This window comes from Corythoichthys intestinalis, chromosome 18 (assembly GCF_030265065.1).
Source record: "Corythoichthys intestinalis isolate RoL2023-P3 chromosome 18, ASM3026506v1, whole genome shotgun sequence".
In the NCBI taxonomy this organism is placed as follows: Eukaryota; Metazoa; Chordata; class Actinopteri; order Syngnathiformes; family Syngnathidae; genus Corythoichthys; species Corythoichthys intestinalis.
In genome coordinates this window covers 18,384,855-18,405,908 of record NC_080412.1, presented here as the reverse complement: position 1 = coordinate 18,405,908, position 21,054 = coordinate 18,384,855, and the positions used below count along the sequence as shown (strand labels likewise).

At 38.9% G+C, this 21,054-nt stretch overlaps 1 protein-coding gene across 1 annotated transcript in view; it reads right to left on the bottom strand.

The window, feature by feature from the left end:
* Nucleotides 1-9,277: 9,277 nt before the first annotated feature.
* Nucleotides 9,278-21,054, bottom strand: part of LOC130906946 (potassium channel subfamily K member 4) — a 36,465-nt gene continuing 24,688 nt past the window's right edge. The window contains exons 3-9 of the mRNA XM_057821701.1: nt 20,804-20,924; nt 20,451-20,727; nt 14,054-14,168; nt 13,834-13,994; nt 13,558-13,744; nt 10,496-10,638; nt 9,278-10,427 (exon numbers count right to left, since the gene is read on the bottom strand). Of these exons, the coding sequence (XP_057677684.1) occupies nt 9,861-10,427; nt 10,496-10,638; nt 13,558-13,744; nt 13,834-13,994; nt 14,054-14,168; nt 20,451-20,727; nt 20,804-20,924 (1,571 nt within the window). The 3' untranslated portion in view covers nt 9,278-9,860. The remainder of the gene's footprint in view (nt 10,428-10,495; nt 10,639-13,557; nt 13,745-13,833; nt 13,995-14,053; nt 14,169-20,450; nt 20,728-20,803; nt 20,925-21,054) is intronic.

Here is a 21,054-nt window from a genome sequence, read left to right as displayed (position 1 = left end):
GATTAGACGTCCATCGCTGTCAATGGCAGCCGATGAGTTAAACTTAGATGCCTTTCCATTTTATACATTCATTCTTGAAATAGTATTCAAATGAATAAAGAAATCCTAATTGACGTTCATTTGACTGTTTTTTCATACAGAGTGTTACTACCCAATCCCCTTTTAGTATAGTTGCGTCAAAGGTGCGCCTCTTTGTGGTCACGCGTGAAATGGGCAGTGGGTGCAGGATGGTCGTGGCGCGCGCACTAGAGGAAAAACTGACGGCGGTGTCATTGCGACCTTGAAGCAAGGTCATTGAGTCTCTACTGCAGACACTGCAATTCTGCGGGACTGCACCGTGCTGGTGCAGTGTGCATTATAAACTCGAAAAAATCGGTCTTATTATAGGCCTTATGGAATTAGTTAACATTTACATATTTAACAATGTAATTCAATGTAATATACAGGCTATCTCGTCACAAGATGTGTTTGAACTAAATACACTAGATTGGGTATACATACTGTGAATGCCAGCTGAGGTCCCAAGAGTGCCTCTTACTGCAGGTCCTGACCTTTGACAGGTGTCAGCTGATAGACTACATAAATACCAAGAAGCCATTGTACAGGAAAAGCACATTACTGCATCAATGAGTCATACATAGCAAGGCAACAAGAGAAAGCATGTAACTGCACTACATTATGTGCATTTTGATGAGCGTACACATTTTTATCATAGTAGGCTATAATATGCTACAGTCTTTCTAACCTACATGGAAACATTGAGGGGCGACTAGTAAACCAGAACATGAGAAGATAAGGCTCAGTGTTCTTCAATTATTAAATGGTAGCTGCTGATAAGAGTGCGTTTACACTCGCTTCCATGTCAATTCACAGTAATGACTGCAATGTCAGGTGAGGTAAATGTTGCTGTTAATGATGATTTCAAAAATGGAGGTTGTTAATTTAAATGTAATAACCCAGTTGACTGTAAGGATTTTCTGAGGAATTGAGATTGTAATCAAAATACGTGTAATAATAGTGTATGTTTTTAACTACTGGTCAGGAAGAGTGAAGTCTACACAAGAGTCAGTATTCTCCCTCTGGTGGCAGCAGCGGGGAGAGTGCGGCAGTAGTGTTCATAGCAGCTGAGCGTGTGTATGCGTGCGCGCGTGTCCTCCAGTAAAAGGTCACCCACTGCCAGTGCACATCATCACAGCCTGCTGACTTCCTGATCGTCATGCCAGAAGGCTGCCTGTCATCTTTATACATGCTACAGTAAACTGTCCCATTTGCCAAAGGAAGGAGGGGGGTGCTTCATTACTCACAAATTGTCTGCATGTACATCTTATACAACATAGCAGCTTGGTCTAATTTAAATTCTTTTTTAAATACATAATTGCATGCAGGTTAAAGTAAAACAAACAAACAAAAAACAGATCAAGCAACTTAATTTTTTAAACTTTACCGCTTGATGCTTGTTCTTGCGAATTTGCTTCATTATGTGTACCCAGAGGCATAGGCGGATCTACTATTCAGGCGAAGTGGGCGATCGTCTTAGACCCCCAACCAGTAGGGGGCCCCTAACCAGCAGCCCTTGCCCCAACGAGCAAGGGCTTAGGCCACCGGAACCAGCAGCACTCCCAACTATTCGTCATGTATAATTATGCCAGCATACCGAACAAACAAATAAAAAAACAAAAAAGAAAGCCATTTGAATGCTGCATTTATATTTTCTCTCCCCCACACACACACTACAGTGGACTGTTCCACGACGACGGACTGAGTATCAGTCGCTTAGCTTCATTTAGCGCCGTTTAGCATCGCTTAGCTCCGATTAGCTGTTCGTTAGCTTCACTTAGCTCTCCCTCGTTTTTCACGCCACTAAGCTCGCTATTCTTACAGCTCACTTGCTGCTTTGCACGTCGGCTATCATTTATATCGAACACATGAGCGAACGTGCTTTCCATGAAAGCCAAAGTGCAGTGAGGGAGAAGTTGAGAACAGGCCGCCAATGCCTCTTTAAACTTTCTTCTTCTTCTTCACACCGAACATAAAATACACGACAGCACACCCTGTGGTGAAACAATGCAGGACAGTTCCAATCAGTTATACAATAACACTCAACAGCTGGTTAACAGCATTTGCTAACGAAAAAAAAAATAAATCTATTACCACAAGCAATGACGAAGAATGTTTTTTTACTAAGTGTAAACCTTACCTCCGGTGAACTTTTAAAAAAAAAAAAAAAAAAAAAAAAAAGCACGTCATGTTCGTCATATAAAAAACGATTTCTGGAGTTAATCCCACATACTTCAGAATTAATATTATAATATGTTGAGTAAATACTATAGAATACAGATTCTACACTAAGAATAGCTTTCAAATGATACTCTTTATGACAAATATGATTGGCAATGAATAATTATTATAATTATTACACTACTAATAGTGCTAGATTTTTTTTTTTTTTTAAGAATTGTTTTGAATAATGTTGGAAAGGCAAAGTTAGTGTTCTGAATCTGTTTACTTTCCATTCTTTTGCACTAGTAAATGCTATCAGCATTTAACCTCATCGTTTATTTGTGATTAAATATTGTTATTTACATGATTATTTGTACTTTAATAAAGCATTTAAGTGTTCCAAAATGGTTTTGTGAATTAATAAGCGTCAACAGAAATTTCATTGCTAAATTAGTAAAAAAAAAGAAAAACATTAGATTAATCGACTAATCGTAAAACTAGTCGGCTGAATAATCAGGAGAAAATTTGTCGTTTAGGACAGCCCTAGTGTACCAGAACATATTTCCTCCACACCCTTCTCACCTTTTTAACCCCTGACCCATGAAGAGGACCCCTGGATATGTTCGCATTAGGCCCCAAAATTGCACAGTCCGCGACTGCCCAGAGGTGGGTAGTAACTAAAGATGCACAGATACTGATACCAGTATCGGCGGGGGCGCTCCAGCATTAAAATGGTGGCATCTGTATCAACGAGTACCAACAAATAGGGCGCCGATACCATTTACCAGTCCAGTATTATAACACTTGACCACATCCTTCTTTCTCCTGACGCTCACTACACTTCTTTGTTGTGTGATCACACGTGATCACTTTGTATGCCAAGCAGCTATTGCTATTAACCTGCTCCAGACCAAGGAGAGCGAGCCAATAGCCGCTATTAGCCAATGCCAGGGTAGCTTTTTCATATGGAGGAAAAACAAACAAACTAGGAGAGGGAAATGTCGATGGTCTGAAAATATTTCAGCATAGAAAGATCTCCGTCGAGTACAATGGCTGCATGCAAGATTTACGACCTGGAAGTTTCGAGAGTTGGAGTTAAATCGGCCAATTTCAATACCTCAAACCTGATAAAACATTTGAAGACGAAACATGTGAACGAACACAAAGAGTTTGAGACTGCAACAGCTGCTATTTTGAGGAAGGGGGCTCGACCGGAGCAACAATCCCTGGTAAGGTCATTTCGTCTACGTTACTTTTATTATGTTTTACTGAAAGAAATGTCGCAGTAATTTGACACCTGTTTCAAAAGTAGCGTTGCCACCTTTCAGAAATAGGAATATTGGCGCCCCCCCTCGCGCCCAAAGCCATACAGGCGTAAAAAAAAGGGACATCCCCAAAACTCATAAAATGCATAGAAATGTATCTATTTATATATATTCCATATTGGTTCAATACGAAACGCAACTTTTATTTCCAAATTTGGAACGAATCCTTATTTCAAACGACAGGTGGCAGGCCTATTCAAAAGATCTGTAGATGCAAGCATAGTAAACTAAGGTAAGTGGCTAAGTGTGTGTGTCAGAGAGAGAGAGTCTCACTTGTTCGCGTTTGCATTTGTGCGTAGCTATAGAGGGAGTTGAGTTATGTTGCTGCTGGTGCACAGGGAGGGAGGCTAATACAGAGACAGGATGCTGTGGTCAATTATTATTACTTATAATTTCATGAGAGTTGCACTGTTTGGCCTTTCAGAGCCAAAGGTTTTTTTTAACTATTGTCACCCATACCAGGTATGCAATAAAAAGTTCTACTGGATTCACTTTGTATTAGTCTTTTTCCTGTTTCACAATGTTAAGCTGCAGGCTGACAAAGCCACGATAGCAATGATTTCACATCCAAGTATGTAGCAGTTCATTTATGTTTACACACATATATACAGTATGTATGTATATATATATATATATATATATATATATATATATATATATATATATATATATATACACATATATATATGTGTGTGTGTGTGTGTGTGTGTGTGTGTGTGTGTGTGTGTGTGTGTGTGTGTGTGTGTGTATGTATATATATGTATATGTATGTACAGTGCCTTGCAAAAGTATTCGGCCCCCTTGAACCTTGCAACCTTTCGCCACATTTCAGGCTTCAAACATTAAGATATAAAATTTTAATTTTTTGTCAAGAATCAACAACAAGTGGGACACAATCGTGAAGTGGAACAAAACTTATTGGATAATTTAAACTTTTTTGACAAATAAAAAACTGAAAAGTGGGGCGTGCAATATTATTCGGCCCCCTTGCGTTAATACTTTGTAGCGCCACCTTTTGCTCCAATTACAGCTGCAAGTCGCTTGGGGTATGTTTCTATCAGTTTTGCACATCGAGAGACTGACATTCTTGCCCATTCTTCCTTGCAAAACAGCTCGAGCTCAGTGAGGTTGGATGGAGAGTGTTTGTGAACAGCAGTCTTCAGCTCTTTCCACAGATTCTCGATTGGATTCAGGTCTGGACTTTGACTTGGCCATTCTAACACCTGGATACGTTTATTTTTGAACCATTCCATTGTAGATTTGGCTTTATGTTTTGGATCATTGTCCTGTTGGAAGATAAATCTCCGTCCCAGTCTCAGGTCTTGTGCAGATACCAACAGGTTTTCTTCCAGAATGTTCCTGTATTTGGCTGCATCCATCTTCCCGTCAATTTTAACCATCTTCCCTGTCCCTGCTGAAGAAAAGCAGGCTCAAACCATGATGCTGCCACCACCATGTTTGACAGTGGGGCTGGTGTGTTCAGGGTGATGAGCTGTGTTGCTTTTACGCCAAACATATCGTTTTGCATTGTGGCCAAAAAGTTCAATTTTGGTTTCATCTGACCAGAGCACCTTCTTCCACATGTTTGGTGTGTCTCCCAGGTGGCTTGTGGCAAACTTTAAACAAGACTTTTTATGGATATCTTTGAGAAATGGCTTTCTTCTTGCCACTCTTCCATAAAGGCCAGATTTGTGCAGTGTACAACTGATTGTTGTCCTATGGACAGACTCTCCCACCTCAGCTGTAGATCTCTGCAGTTCATCCAGAGTGATCATGGGCCTCTTGGCTGCATCTCTGATCAGTTTTCTTCTTGTTTGAGAAGAAAGTTTGGAAGGACGGCCGGGTCTTGGTAGATTTGCAGTGGTCTGATGCTCCTTCCATTTCAATATGATGGCTTGCACAGTGCTCCTTGAGATGTTTAAAGCTTGGGAAATCTTTTTGTATCCAAATCCGGCTTTAAACTTCTCCACAACAGTATCTCGGACCTGCCTGGTGTGTTCCTTGGTTTTCATAATGCTCTCTGCACTTTAAACAGAACCCTGAGACTATCACAGAGCAGGTGCATTTATACGGAGACTTGATTACACACAGGTGGATTCTATTTATCATCATCGGTCATTTAGGACAACATTGGATCATTCAGAGATCCTCACTGAACTTCTGGAGTGAGTTTGCTGCACTGAAAGTAAAGGGGCCGAATAATATTGCACGCCCCACTTTTCAGTTTTTTATTTGTTATAAAAGTTTAAATTATCCAATAAATGTTGTTCCACTTCACGATTGTGTCCCACTTGTTGTTGATTCTTGACAAAAAAATTAAATTTCATATCTTTATGTTTGAAGCCTGAAATGTGGCGAAAGGTTGCAAGATTCAAGGGGGCCGAATACTTTTGCAAGGCACTGTATTATGAAGCCTATGGAAGAATAATGCTTAATTTCTGTATTTTTTTCTCTCGCCGGAATTTAATGTTTTTTTTTTTGGTATTTCTTTGGCTTGATGTGGTTATGTAATGGGTTAGTGTACAGTATCATTGTACTAACAGTTCAAATAGATAACTTGGAGTTTAGAAAAAAAAATCTAATTTGAAAACAGTTACTCACAATTTTACTCATGACTTGAGTATTCTTTTCACCAAATACTTTTTTACTCGTACTTGAGTATTTTTGTAATGACTACTTCTACTTGAGTAATATTATTTTGAAGTAACGCTCCGCTTACTTGAGTACAATTTTTGTTACTCTACCTACCTCTGACATTGCCTACCACTGAAAACAATAGGCAAACACTGGGAGGACTGACCGTGAATGCTCATATTTCAGTGCTATTGATGGCACTAGACGTCTAATTCATTTTGACTCCAGTCAAAATGGATTGGACAGCAAGTGCAGTAAATGGCAACCAATGAGTTAGTATACTGTACTGTATGACAGAATATGTTTGGTAGTCAATGAGTCGCTTTTTTACATGGGATAAAAAACTACCTCATCCATCCCAACAATCCTTGTTATTTTACATCTCTAGGCATGCCGTTTGTATTCTTTTCAGAGGCTGTGTTTCACCTGTCTTCGATCATCATCACAAGCACCTCTTGAGTATATTTAGTCTTTGTGTTCTGCCTTTTCTGCCACTTGCCCACTCCACATGTGCGTTTTAGTAATTTATTCTTGGCTTAGGGCATGTTGTCTGTTTGCCAAGCTCCTCTGAAATTATCTATTCATTTCTAAGTGTCTGACTGTCACGACCTCTTTTTTAAAGGGCATTGTGATTGATAGTGAAATGTTCTGAGTCTTTTGAGTCCACTGACATGTAAGTGGTTTTTGTCAGTGTTTGTGCTATTCCAGTCTTGCAGCTTGGGCTTTATTTGTCTACACTAGGCCACACAAAAGTATTGGAACGTCTAGCTATTATAGAGGAGGACATCACTTGGATGGTTGTAGTTCATCTCAAATTTGGCCCTTCATTGGTTTTGATATGCACTGCGCAAAGGACAGTAATTTCAAATCATAAATCCAGACAAAAATAATTTCCTGTTGGGATGACATCAATATGTACATTGGTTGCACAATATTGAATTGTGTTTATGTAATGGGATTTCCCCCCCTGTTTACTGTTTTAATAATCTACAACTAATGTATACAGTGGTATGAAAAGGTATCTGAGCCTTTTGGAATTTCTCACATTTTTACATGAAATCTCCATCAAATGTGATCTGATTTTTGTCAAAATCACACAGATAAAAATACAGTGTCTGCTTTAACGAAAACCACCCAAGCATTTCTATGTTTTCCTATTTTAATGAGGATAGCATGCAAACAATGACATAAGGGGGAAAATAAGTAAGTGAACCCTTTGCCTAAGGAGACTTAAAGAGCAATTGATACTAATTTTTATCAATCATTTTAAGTCAGGTGTGTGCCCAATCCCTGATGAGTGGTTTAAAGCTGGCCTGCCCACTATAAATCACACACCTGGTCAGAAAAATCTTGATGAGAAGCATTGTCTGATGTGCGTCATGGCTCGACCAAAAGAATTGTCTGAAGACCTGCGATCAAGGATTGTTGATTTGTATAAAGCTGGGAAAGGATACAAAACCATCTCTAAAAGTCTGGATGTTCATCAATCGACAATCAGAGAAGTTGTCCACAAATGGAGAGAGTTTGGCACTGTTACTTCTCTCCCAAGGAGTGGCCGTCCACCAAAGATTACGCCAAGAGTTCAGCGCAGAGTACTCAGGTAAAAAAAAGAACTCTAGAGTGTCTGCTAAAGACAGAAACCACTGGCAAAGTTTAATATTTCTGTGCACATATATGTATATACACATACACTATATGTATAACTATGGCCAAGAATGGTGTTCGTGGGAGGACCCCACAGAGGAAGCCACTGCTGTCTAAAAAACATTGTTGCTCGTTTAATGTTCCATAAAGGCACTTGGACACTCCACAGAAGTTTTGAGAAAATATTTTGTGGACTGATGAAACCAAAATTGAATTTTTTTGGGAGTAACGTCATGTGTGGAGGAAAAATGGAACAGCTCACCAGTATCCAAACACCTCATCCCCACCGCAAAGCATGGTGGAAGGAGCATCATGATTTGGGGCTGTCTTGCTGCCTCAGGGCCTGGACAACTTGCAATCATTAGTAGAAGAATGAATTCAAAAGTTTATCAGGATGTTTTGCAGGAAAAGCTGTGGCTGTCAGTCAGACAGTTGAAGCTAAAAAGAGGATGGATGCTGAAACAAGACAATGATGAAAAACACAGAAGTAAATCAACTTCAGAATGTTTTCAGAAGGTCAAAATACACGTTCTGGAGTGGCCAAGTCAAAGTCCAGACTTGAACCCCATTGAGATGCTGTGGCATGACCTAAAGACAGCGATTCATGCTAGACATCCCAGGAATCTGACTGTACTACAGCAGTTTTGTCGAGAAGAATGGGCCAAGATTGACCTGATCGATGTGCCAGACTGATCTGCAGCTACAGGAAGCGTCTGGTTGAAGTTAATGCTGCCAAATGGGGTTGGGGCACCAAATATTAAATGTGACGGTTCACTTACTTATTTTTCCCCCTTGTGACATTGTTTGCATAATATCCTCATTAAAATGTGAAAACCTATAAATGTGTGGGTGATTTTAGTTAAAGCAGACATTGTATTTTCATCTGTGTGATTTTGACAAAGATCAGATCACGTTTGATGGTGATTTTATGCAGAGATGTAAGAAATTCCTAAAAGGTTTAGATACTTTTTCCTACCACTGTATGTGGACATTTTTTGATTTAAAAAAAATTTTTTTTTACAAGTGTACTATGGGTCATGCATGGGTAATGATCATCTTAATTGTTCATACAATGGATCAAATTATATAATTTCTGCATAATTTCACAGTCTCACAGTCATTGGATGCCATTGACAGTGCTATACATTCAATCCCTTTTAGACTGGGAGAGGCGAATGAACAGTAAAAATGGATTAGACGTCTACTGTCCAATGTCACTAAAAATGAGCATTCACAGCCAGTCTGGACACCAGGTCTTTATGAGGCTTAAGATTTTGAAATGACAAAAATATAATCACTTGCCTGTAAAAGGTTAACTGGTTCAGTACCTGCAGCATAGATGACATTAATCAGCAATGTCATCATGAACTTTGTTCTCACAGTAAACAGTGCAACAAAACACAGTGGTTTTACTTTATTCTAAAACGACATACAGCGCGGTAACACTGGTGCGTAAGGCAGTCAAAAATACAAATAGTGTCTTTTGTGGCTTTAAAGTTTTGTGGAATTACCCGGAAAAAAATGTAGCACTCAAAGATTTGTCGCTGTGTAATGTCAACACCACCAAAATAGTAGCACTATGGCATTTTTGATTCCCTTCTTGATGATTTGTATGTATTTATTTTAGATTATTGGGGATGATAAATAAGAAATAATGATAATATTGGAAATGCTATTCCTCTTTTAGTCCAGCAGAGAGCAGCAAATGCCTAAGCGGCAATTTCAAGCAATGCATGAAGTCAAATCACAATTTTAACAAGGCATACATGCTAAAATAAAGAGAGAAGTAAATCTGTTTGAATTTCAAATTCAAACTACGTTTTTACAGATTTACTTTTGATCTTTTTTAATTTTTCACCATTTGAGCATTATCTGCAAAGTACGTGCAGCCAAAGCTTGTGCAATGTTTTACTTTTCTGTGCATGTAAATACATAAAATACCTTTTTTTGTGGTCACACATTTTGTTTTAACATCTCTTCATTAGTCCCACAGTTTAAGTATTTTTTGTGCTAGAAACGTAGTTCCTATTCTGTGTTTTATACATTAGGCTTCAGTGGTATATTTGTAACTGGCTGCAGTGTTCCATTGGGTTCTTTTGTGATAATATCGGATGGTTCTTTTCGATCGTTTTTGGTGCTTCCCTGTGAGATGGGCCTCCTGTGGCGCCTTCTTTTGTGTGATTGGGTGCGTTTAGGATTTGGTGATTTGGAATCCAGTTGGTTTTCTAAATGTAAATTACTACTCTGTGCGTCAGATGACTCGTCAATGAATGCCAGGTTCTCCCCAAAATAGTCAAGAGGCTGAGAAAAGTGGGGGTCTTTCTTTTCTTCAGGTACCCGCTCAGAATGAGTGGTTTCAGATCCGGATCCAGACTCGCTCTCACTGGCGGATGTATAAGAGGAGTATGATTCGGAATCACTTTGGCTCTCATTTTGAGCTTCTCCCTCAGGACCTCCAGGAGCTGCACCGTCGTGGCCGCGAGCACGATGGCGCCGCCTTCGCCGACGCCGTCTGAAGGGGTCATCAATCTTGCCCGAGATCCGAAAATCCATATTCTGGATGTTTTGTGTCCAGTCATTGGCATGGGCTCGCAGTTCCTCCATCTAAGACGGGAGCATAAATACAGCCATGACTGCAAGGGCTACAGTGGAATGTTGAAACCAAAGAGTACCTCAGCTCTGGTCTTCTTAGAGAGTACTCGAAGCCAGTTTCCAATCATTGACAGGACGGATGCAAAGTAGGCAAGACCCAGCAAGATCCAGAACCACACCAAAGGCTTGTACCAGTGGTCGCTGCCTTCAAGCCCTGAATCGCCTTTTAGAGGAGTATGAGTGGGTAATATAAATTTAAATAAGTTTGTCCATAGACTTCACAATCAGTTGACGAGACGGCTCCTACAGATATTGCGCCACGGCTTCCCGTTGGGGGCCCGATCAGGCAGAGCGTCATGAAAGCTTTCACTGCGAGAAACTCGAACACACGCTGTGTTCTAACGCCGGATTTAGGTGGAAACAGGACGAAAGTTTTAGTGCATACAAGCAGGCAGGAGTGTCTCAGGAGTGATTTGGTCAATGATTAAAGGTAACTATTATATAAAATGGCCCCATGCATGCACTTTGAAACGTTGTGAAAAAAATGAAATGAATGGAAAAATGTAGCGTAACTTTCGCTTGAAATATTTACGTAAAATAAATGATAGCTGCCCGTTTTTTTTTTTTTTTTGTTTTGTTTTGCTTTTGACCAAGAATGTAGACTGTTTCGCGTTCATAGCTATACAAATTCTGGGATTTACACATTTAATTCAAGAATTCACAACTTAAATAGCTCTTTGTTTTGTGATGGCCGCCATGTTGGATTTTGTATCCATACACAATAGCATAACTTTACATTAGCGGTGTGCCAAAAAATCGATTATTAGATGCATCGAGATTCGACACTTGACGATTTGATTACGATTCATAAATGTTAAAAAATTATGATTTTCCCTAAAAACTTTATGAAAGCCACGAGTAGCGGAACGAAATTCAAGACACGTCTGCCACCCGGACACCTTTAACGCACAACATTATGATGGCTGTACCTGAAGTTACTGAGCAAGAAATGTACTCCTGTTCAAAAGACTTGAAAATACATTTGTGTATGAGACAGGTAGGGACCTGGCGGTTGCGCTTTGGGTCCTCTTCTGTGTGCAAGTTATTTTTTAAAGTGAGAGGGGAAGAGAGATAGTTTGCTGCTCCTTGTCTTTCAGTTGTCCAGCAGTAGGTTCAAGTCGTGTTAATTGGAAAAAGTCCCTAGTGTTTTGCTAAGTCCCATGTCCGTCTATCAGAGGTGAGTACACTAACCCTCTTGTACTGTTTAGCTTTTATTGTTGTTGCTTTTGAGATGTTACTAGTTAGCACCATGCACTTGAAACAGGTAGGGACCTGGCGGTCGCGCTTTGGGTCCTCTTCTGTGTGCAAGTTATTTTTTAAAGTGAGAGTGGAAGAGAGATAGTTCGCTGCTTCTTTTCTTTCAGTTGTCCAGCAGTAGGTTCAAGTCGTGTTAACTGGAAAAAGTCCCTAGTGTTTTGCTAAATCCCGTGTCCGTCTATCAGAGGTGAGTACACGAACCTTGTACTGTTTAGCTTTTATTGTTGTTGCTTTTTTAGATGTTACTAGTTAGCACAATGCGCTATGCTAATTAGCGACTTCACTAACATGTATTTCCATGTCAATTCGTTCGTTCTTTGGTGGTGTACAAAAGTTACTCCAGATGCAGAACGTTTAAAACCCGGATTAAGTACAGCGGTAAGACTACAAACATGCGAAATAGTACAGAAATCTATGAAAATAAAGTATATTATTTAAAAGAAGTTTTATTTTTAAAGACACTTTGTTTAAGCGGCATGGAAAATGAATGAATGAATGAATGTTTCCAGAATATCTGGAATTCATCCAGCAGTGTAAATTTTATTGTATTGTTGAAAGAAATAAGTACTGTCTTTGAAACAGCTAATGTTTTTGCACCTTCTTGTGAAAAAGAGCATCTCAAGGTTAGCTGTGTGCTGTATAGGCATGTTGAGAAATAAGTACTGCCTTTAAAATGGCAGTTTAAGGGCAGCTTTTTGTTGTATAGGCATGTTTCCATAGTCCTGTTGAATCATAAGTATATTTTAAATAAATAATGGATTTGTTTGGCAACTTTATTAATTAGTAATGTATAATGCATTGATAATTGTGATAATCGTGATCATTGCCAATACCGTGATCATCGTTCAATAATCGAATTATAGCACCCTACATCGTAATCGAATTGAATAGTGTGGTGTCTAAGATGGCACACCCCTACTTTACATTCAAATTATCAGGTAATTTTTGGCCAACTGGCCGTTTTTTGGGCAAATTGTTTTTAGTAATTTAGCCAATTCTGTGTCCATACAAAAAAAAGGCTTTTATGTTTTTTTATTTTATTTAACATTTCAATTTACAAACGCCGAGGGCCAGATAGCCGGCAAGACGTGCTGAGGCAATAGTGACTTCGGAATTCAACCTTCATCAGTTGTGATTGTATATAGAATAAAATTAAAATGTTTGTGCGTGCTTTCCTCAAGTATTAAGTTTCTGATGAGAAAATTGAGTGAATTATTAGCTGCTGAAAACTTCAAAATCAAAATTGCACTAAATAAAAAAAAAAAAAAAGTCAATTTTTCAGGCAAAAACAAATATGATGTGTTAAATATTGCTATTGATCCTGAAAATAGAGGTGGTTATCTCTTTTTGTGCATTTAGGGTAAAATCTGAGAATTTTATAGGTATTTTAGGTTTTGTTATACTTAGATAAAATAATTAATCAGGATTTTATGAGGGAACGACTGAATTTTTTGATACCACTGTTCATGGAGACTCATATATACCTAAAGGAGGTGCCCGTTTTGGTTTTAGGTCACTAGCGGCTTTGGTTTTGAAAATATTTGAATTTTAACTTTTTCAAAATAGGCCCCCTACGGAGCGGCCCTGCGCCCCGTTTCCTGTCAACTGATAGTAAGGTCTATAGTTTGTTACTAATAGACGTCCAATCAATTTGAACTGGGAGGCATGGCAGCGAATAAACAGAACATTCAATTAGTTTATCACTAGTACACGTCCAACATATTTCAACTGGAAAGATATGCGTTCATTCGCTACAACCCTCCCAGTTCAAATGGATTGGACATCTATAGCCGTCAACGAAAGCCAATGGTTATGTGTAGTTTACCTGCCACATAGTCTCCAAAGCCTACTGTTGTCAGGGTGATGACGACAAAGTATGCTGACTCCAGCATGGTCCAGCCTTCCACTCTTTGGAAAACCAGGATTGGCACCGCAACAAAGAGAAGGCACCCCAGCAAGATAGATAAAATGGCAGAAATCACTCGCACAATGGTTTGGCTAATACGCCATTTCTGGAAATAAAGTTAGAGAACAAACCCCAATGTGATGGGTCAAATAAAACCAACCCTCAGTGCAAGACAAGTTCTATTTCAGGTCTCACCAGGAAGAGTTTCTCTATTTTGGCAACTGTTTTCCTCAACCCAGTACCCAGATGGTCTCCAACTCCAGCGAGTAAAATACCAAAGAATGGAATCCCAATCAAGGCGTAGAAAATACAAAACAGTTGGCCGCCTTCTGTCTTTGGGGAGATGTTTCCAAAACCTAGAATATCAGAAAAGACCTGTCAAGATGGGTCAAACCGCCTTTCAGAGTATACTCACCAATAGTGGTAATGACTGTTCCAGAAAAAAAAAAGGCACTGGCCAGATTCCACTGGCTGACATAGGTGGTGTTACTGCTGGGATCCACACCTGCACCGATGGCCTCTGCCACTTCCTGCCATGGTATAGTGGAAGAATTTAGTAATCTGTGCATTATCATTTTGCTGTGTGTTCAAATGAGTTTATCACAAGTAGACGTCCAATCCATTTGAAGTGGGAGGGTGGCAGTGAATGAGCATTCATTTAAATGGATTGGACATCTAGCACCATGAATGTTAGCCCAATAGCAGATTTTTTGCCATTGATAAAATAATGTTTTGAAATTGGTTGAGAGATAAGCTAGTTAAGACCAGAGCTCAACTAAATTTTTTTTTTAACATCAGCCGAGTAACAAACAAAAAAAAGTCGGCCTATTAACAAAAAAATAAGCCGATTTAAAAAACGATTTTGAACAGGCATCTGTGTGGGCAACGGTGGCCGCCGCTGACTGATGGTAGGACCCCGGAAGGACCCCACAGCAGCTTGAAGCAATATTACCTGACTGTAGCCGAAAGCCGTTACAAATTACGCCCAGTTACTACAAACTACGCTCACATTATTCTACGGCAGATATCACATGTATATAGAACTAGATTTGAAATGATAGACTCGGCGGCGTTAGCACATGTATAGAGAACTAGATGCGAAATGACAGCCTCGCCGGCGTTAGTAAACAGCCGCCATCTTAAAGCAGTAGACTTCTCAGGAAGGCTCTGTTGTAGCTTGCCTTCCTAGTGAACCTAAGTAACTTTTTATCTAAAATACTCCTAAATTGGCAAAATCTTGACTTGAATCTATTTTTAAACGATGAAACAGTTTTAAAACTAATAATGCAATAACGGGAACAATTTTAAAAACTTTAACGTTTGATTCACAACATTAAATGACTTCCAAACATCGCAAAGGTTACAATCTAGTTATTGCAATATCCGCAATACTCCTGTGTCTAGTTAAGTTTAGAGTAAAGAATTGGGCTAGTGCTTATTATCCGAAAAACCCTTTGAACTTCACATAGTACAGTAAAGGAATTCTTCGCGCCACCGTACCAACAGCAGGCATGGTTTGGAGGGGAGTATTTTGTATGAGGCGTGGATGGTAGCATGGCTGTGGCTGTAGTCAGACCCTTCTCGCTTGAAGGCTGGCCTGTTTTGTAACAATTATAAGATTTTTTTAATCTTGCATGAGAAAATATGCAATGTTGCTTTAGCCTTTTACGGTGTTTACTGAGTGATCCTTTCCCTCTAAATGTAACCTGTAGCATTAGCGTAGCATTAGCTTTAGCATTAGCTTTTGCATGGTGAGCATCCTCTTAAACTCTCACTTATTTACATCTAACGTGACGTCCTGGTGGGTTAACTTATTTGAAAAAATGTACTGTTTTTGCTTAGTGTGTATAATCATAAAAAGAAGTGCTGTGATCGTTGGTTTGGAAGCACTAGACAGAATTAAGTCTCAGGTCATCATTGTAAACTTGAAGCTGTTGAAAAATTTTTTTGATTGGCGTACCGCACGCATGCTATTTTTAGACCGTGACGCCGCATCGTAAAGCGGAAGTAAAGCCGAAGTGGGACATTATAGACCTGCCCTCGCATAGAAACAATGTAATTTGTGCTACTTTTCTCTGGTAATCTTTCAAAAACGAACATGCCAATCACACATTGCTTTTTTGGAACTTGTAGAAACGACTCTAGACATTAAGACATATGAAGGATGTTTTCTTCATACATTTCCGGAAACCAAAAACTCGGGAGGAAAAAATGTGAAGACCGAATCAACTTGCGCGGACTTTAACACCAGCTCAGTGAATCCATTCACATTTCATATGCAGTAAACATTTTGTTGGGTTGGCATGGTCTTTCTGAGGACAAAGAGGTAAGCCATTTTTATATTTTTAACTTATTTTTCAGCGTAACATTGTGCCGTACTGCTTCTGTCTGACAATGAATGACCTGAAAATAATGACAATGGTATCTGACTGCCGTTACAGTTTCTTTTATAAAAAATTTTAAAAACTTTATAAGGAGGAAGTGTAAATAAATTATAGAATTAAGATCGCTACACAACAATAACTAAATTACCCCCAAGAACGGTCAGAGACGTAGGACAACCAGAGGATATATAAGAAAGACAGGGCTGATGGTAAAGGATAGCTTGTTGAAACAGTAGAACGTCAGTGTCAGTCGCGTCAATAAAAGAGCTAAGGCTATGCTTAGGTCGGCTCGTTTTTTTTTTTTTTCTTTTTCAGCCTTCGACACTCAAACCATCTCTTTAACTGAACATTTTTATGTTCTTCCACATCTTTGCCAGTGAATTTGGCACCGGGGACATCATTTTCGGAGAGAATTGGTAGGTTTAGCTCTGTAAACATCTCCTTCGTACACGATTTGCATTCATTTCCCATTAGGGACAAACGGTGGCGGGTCCCTCCTTAGCAACAGTAGCTAATGTCATTAATATTAATGAGCGTAAGTGACGTTTTGCTTGCGGTACGCCATTGCCTTTATAATCTACATGCTTTAAAATTCTTATTTTTTAAATATCGGTATCGGCATTTAAAAATCCCATATCGGTCGACCTCTAGTTATGACTTAATTTTATTATCAATGCATCGACTTTGATGGGAACGTCGCCCTACCAATTAGAACATTTTGAGTGGGGCTATAAAATGTCTTTTCATGCTTCTGCCATGAATTGAAATTTTTTCACTAGTCAACGTCCAATCCATTTGAACTGGGAGGACGGAGTGGGCGGTCAGGCAGAATGTTCATTCGCTGCCTTCCTCCCAGTTCAAATGGATTCGACATCTAGCGCCGTCAATGGCAGCCATTGACTCAAGCAGTATCAGACCAAGCCATCATAGTATTTACTTTACATTCAAGTGAGTATACAGTAATTTAGTATCAAAAGGGAAAAACATTGTACCGATGTGACACAAGTGATAACACTATATACTGTAACAGACCTTCCAGCCTGTCACTACTGCACTCCTGCGAGTGCCAGCCCATCTAAGGACTGAGAAGACATGACTGAGTGGAAACTAAATCCATGCTACCGGAATTCAAGTCCAACAAGTGAACCAGTTAATCATCAGCAATTAAATACTGTTAAAGACGTAAAGTATTTCCATGGATTGCTTACCAACAGTTACAGGAACAAATCGACAAACAACTATACATAGTCTTACTAAGGGCAGTTTTAGAGGGTGGAAAGCATTTTGGTACAAAATATTTTAAAAAATGCACAATTTGCAATTTTTTGGATGAATTACTACTATTTTCCTTTCAGAAATGTATTTTTCATGTTGAGTCTATTCAAATGGTTTCTGTAATGTATGATGCATGCCACAAACCAAAGTGGTGCGGCCACTCAGACTTCTTTTGGTCACTTCTGTGTTGCTGAACACAATCAACGGGTATGGTGGCTCAGAAGCATCAAAAGCTGGACGACAGGACTGCTGTAGATGTGCTGTCCTTAGCGAGTGAGTAATCACAATATTCCATTGATAATATAAAATATTTGTATTTGTCTTCCTGTCGACTTTTCCAGCACACCGCACATTTCAAAATTTCACATGACACAGGCTCTCTTTCAATTTCGCCCTAACAATTACAGTTTCGGCAAAAACATATTTTTGACCTTCTCAAAAAAATGTTATTTCCAATTATAAAAACATTTAAAGCAACACTAGGTAACTTTTCAACCTTTATAAAAAAGTTACATAACATTTGTGATAATATGTCGACTGTCAATTAGTTGAATAAAAAAAAAAATACAAATGTGCTGACTGCTTTACGACATACGTCACTACCCCCTTTTTCAATTCATTATCAGGACGGAAGTCGATGCTAACGCTTTCACGCGAATTCTGCAAGGATTGCAGAGCAACAGAAACAAAATATTTTGTCTGAGGAGAAAAAAGAAAGGGAGTGTACCAGGATATACAGAATAAACACTGGCCCTGCTTTCACTGGCTAGCGTGATGCCCCCAACTAAACTTGCCAGCACTGAGGGGTTAGCCACACTAAGCCACATGATTCCTAGCCGTCATATGCTATTGTTTAGCCAGAACTGGATTCATTACCTTATTAGTTTTCATCCTTCACACAGCCGCTGAAAACAGATACCGTATTGGCCCGAATATAAGACGGTGTTTTTTGCATTGAAATAAGACTGAAAAAGTGGGGGTCGTCTTATATTCGCGGTCTAGACATTATACCCATTTAGGACGCTAGATGGTGCCAGCTGACTATGGAGTCACAGGAGTGCCAAAATTAAAAATAAATAAATAAATTAATAAATTAATGAATGAATGAATAAATAAATATAAAGAGAAATAAATATATAAATAAATAAAAATATAACGGTATACTTTGTCATTGACATTTACTTTTGGTCATTAACAACCACAAACGGAAAAAACAATGACAATATTTTTCATTGACTTTTACTTTCTGTCATTGAACACAACAAATGGAAAAAACAATGACAATTGTATTTTTTGCCTTTGACTTTTCTGTTTGGCTTTCACATTGTCATTGTCATTTGTCGATCGCCTTTCCTCTTTGGGAATGTAAATGGCAAATGTGCAGAGAAACGGTCTGTCAATCAAATGACGTTGGGAGGGGCTTTCCAACCAGGAATAGTAGTCGATAACTGATTATTCCTGGTTTAACTTTCCGCACATGTGCCGTAGGGCTACCCAAGCGCGACCGCGGCTGTTTTGTGTGACTGCACTACGCCACTTCCTCCAATGTCGTCATGATTATAAACGCGAAGATTCGGACATAGAAAATAATTATTCTTTGAATGGTCTGGCATGTGTGTCAAATAATATATTTTATAATATTTTTGTTTACCGGTCTAGAAAAATATATTTCTATCGTTGAATCTATCACGTAAAAAGTCTATCCATATCCATATCTATCCAGTCTATCCTATCCATAAAAACCGCACGTGCAACTCGATAACCGACGTCACTTTCCTTCAGGTAAACTAGGAATAATCAGTTATCGACTGCTATTCCTGGTTGGAAAGCCCCGCCCAACGTCATTTGATTGACAGACCGTTTCTCTGCGCATTTGCCGTTTACATTCCCGAAGAGGAACGGCGATCGACAAATGACAATGACAATGTAAAAGCCAAACAGAAAAGGCAAAGGCAAAAAATACAATTGTCATTGTTTTTTCCGTTTGTGGTTTTCAATGACAGAAAGTAAAAGTCAATGAAAAATATTGTCATTGTTTTTTTCGTTTGTGGTTGTTAATGACCAAAAGTAAATGTCAATGACAAAGTATACCGTTATATTTTTATTTATTTATATATTTATTTCTCTTTATATTTATTTATTCGTTCATTTATTTACCTAATCATTTATTTATTTATATATTTATTTCTCTTTATAGTTATTTACCTATTTATTTATTTATATATTTATTTCTCTTAATATTTATTTATTTATTTATTCATTTATTTTTAATTTTGGCACTCCTGTGACTCCATAGCTGACAGATCTCAGCTACTCTCAAGTTTAACCAGTTTGCATTATTTTATTGCAATGTTTTTCCTTATTCAGATTTGTTTCAAGACTACAGTTACTGACTTCACTTTGATGGTTAATGCAGTTATTGCAATTTTGTTGTTTTATCACAATAGATTGGTTTATTTACATTTCAAAAAACCAGAAGCCATTCATTTACAAATGTGATTGCACTTTAGTTGACATATTTAAATGTTCAGAAATTAAGATTTGAATGAGGCAAAATGACACGCTTTTTCTCTCAAATAATTGTTATAATCATTTGTTTCAGATGTACTGTAATTAATTTCTGTGTAAAAATTCATTTGGTGTTCAACAAGTCTTTTTTCAAACTTGAGTCTTGAAAAACAGGGGGTCGTCTTATAATCAGGGCCGTCTTATATTTGGGCCAATACGGTATGTTTAACCCATCTGCAGGCGACCATCAGGATTTTACAATACTTTGCGGGTGTGCGCTGTTCCTCATGGGAAACGCAGTCTTCCTTAAGGTAAAACACTACCTCTGTTGTCCACCGGTGTCGTTAAAATCGACCAAAAGTTACCAAGTGTTCAATTTTTTTTTCTGTATCCAATTCACACAATTTGCACATCAAGAATTCAGAAAATCAAAGCACAGAATTTGCATACAATTTTTGCCAAAAACGTAGAATTGCACGAAAATTTCACAAAAATATCCCTATTCATTTTCAAAGGGTCAAAATGAATTGATTATCTATCGTCATTAATGGCAGGCAATGAGCTAAACCAGTTACAATCTCGGTAAAATGCTATGTCAAGGAAGTACATGAAAAACAATACAATATAGTGTGAGATCTGTACTACCTCAATAAGAGCCTGCAAGTTTTCTGGGCCGACACAGGTGAAGTTGATAAGGAATTCTTGACACGTCCCTTGCAACTGCCTGTGCTTGCCTTCTTCTAATGGCGCTTCCAAAGCCCGGAACACGACGGCACCCAGTACCAAGTACAGCAGCACTCCTGTGAGGATGGCGAGCAGGGTGGAGCAGCGCATGGCTGCACTTCCGGTCACTTCAAAAGTAGGTGACGCTTTAGTTCTCCCGGGGTCAGTGTCGTCGTGTGCCGAATCCCAGGCGTGGCAGCTGCAACATCCCCAAAAAAGCAATTGAATCAAGACACAGAACACAACAGCATCTGCATTGACTCATGTCTTCAAACCTGTTGTTACGACCACGCCTTCGCCTTTTCCAGTCTTTCTTTTCACCAGGCCTGAGGATGGATTCCCTCGATCCGTAACCGCTAGGGAGCCCATCCACATCACACTCTGTTGGAGGGGACACTGCATACAGGCGGAGACACGCAGGGGATTTAAAATGATACACTATTACAATCTTAAAATGTTATGAAGGGACTCAGTGGAAATAAGGAATTGTAATATATATTAAGAGTTTATTTTCTTTTAATGGGGC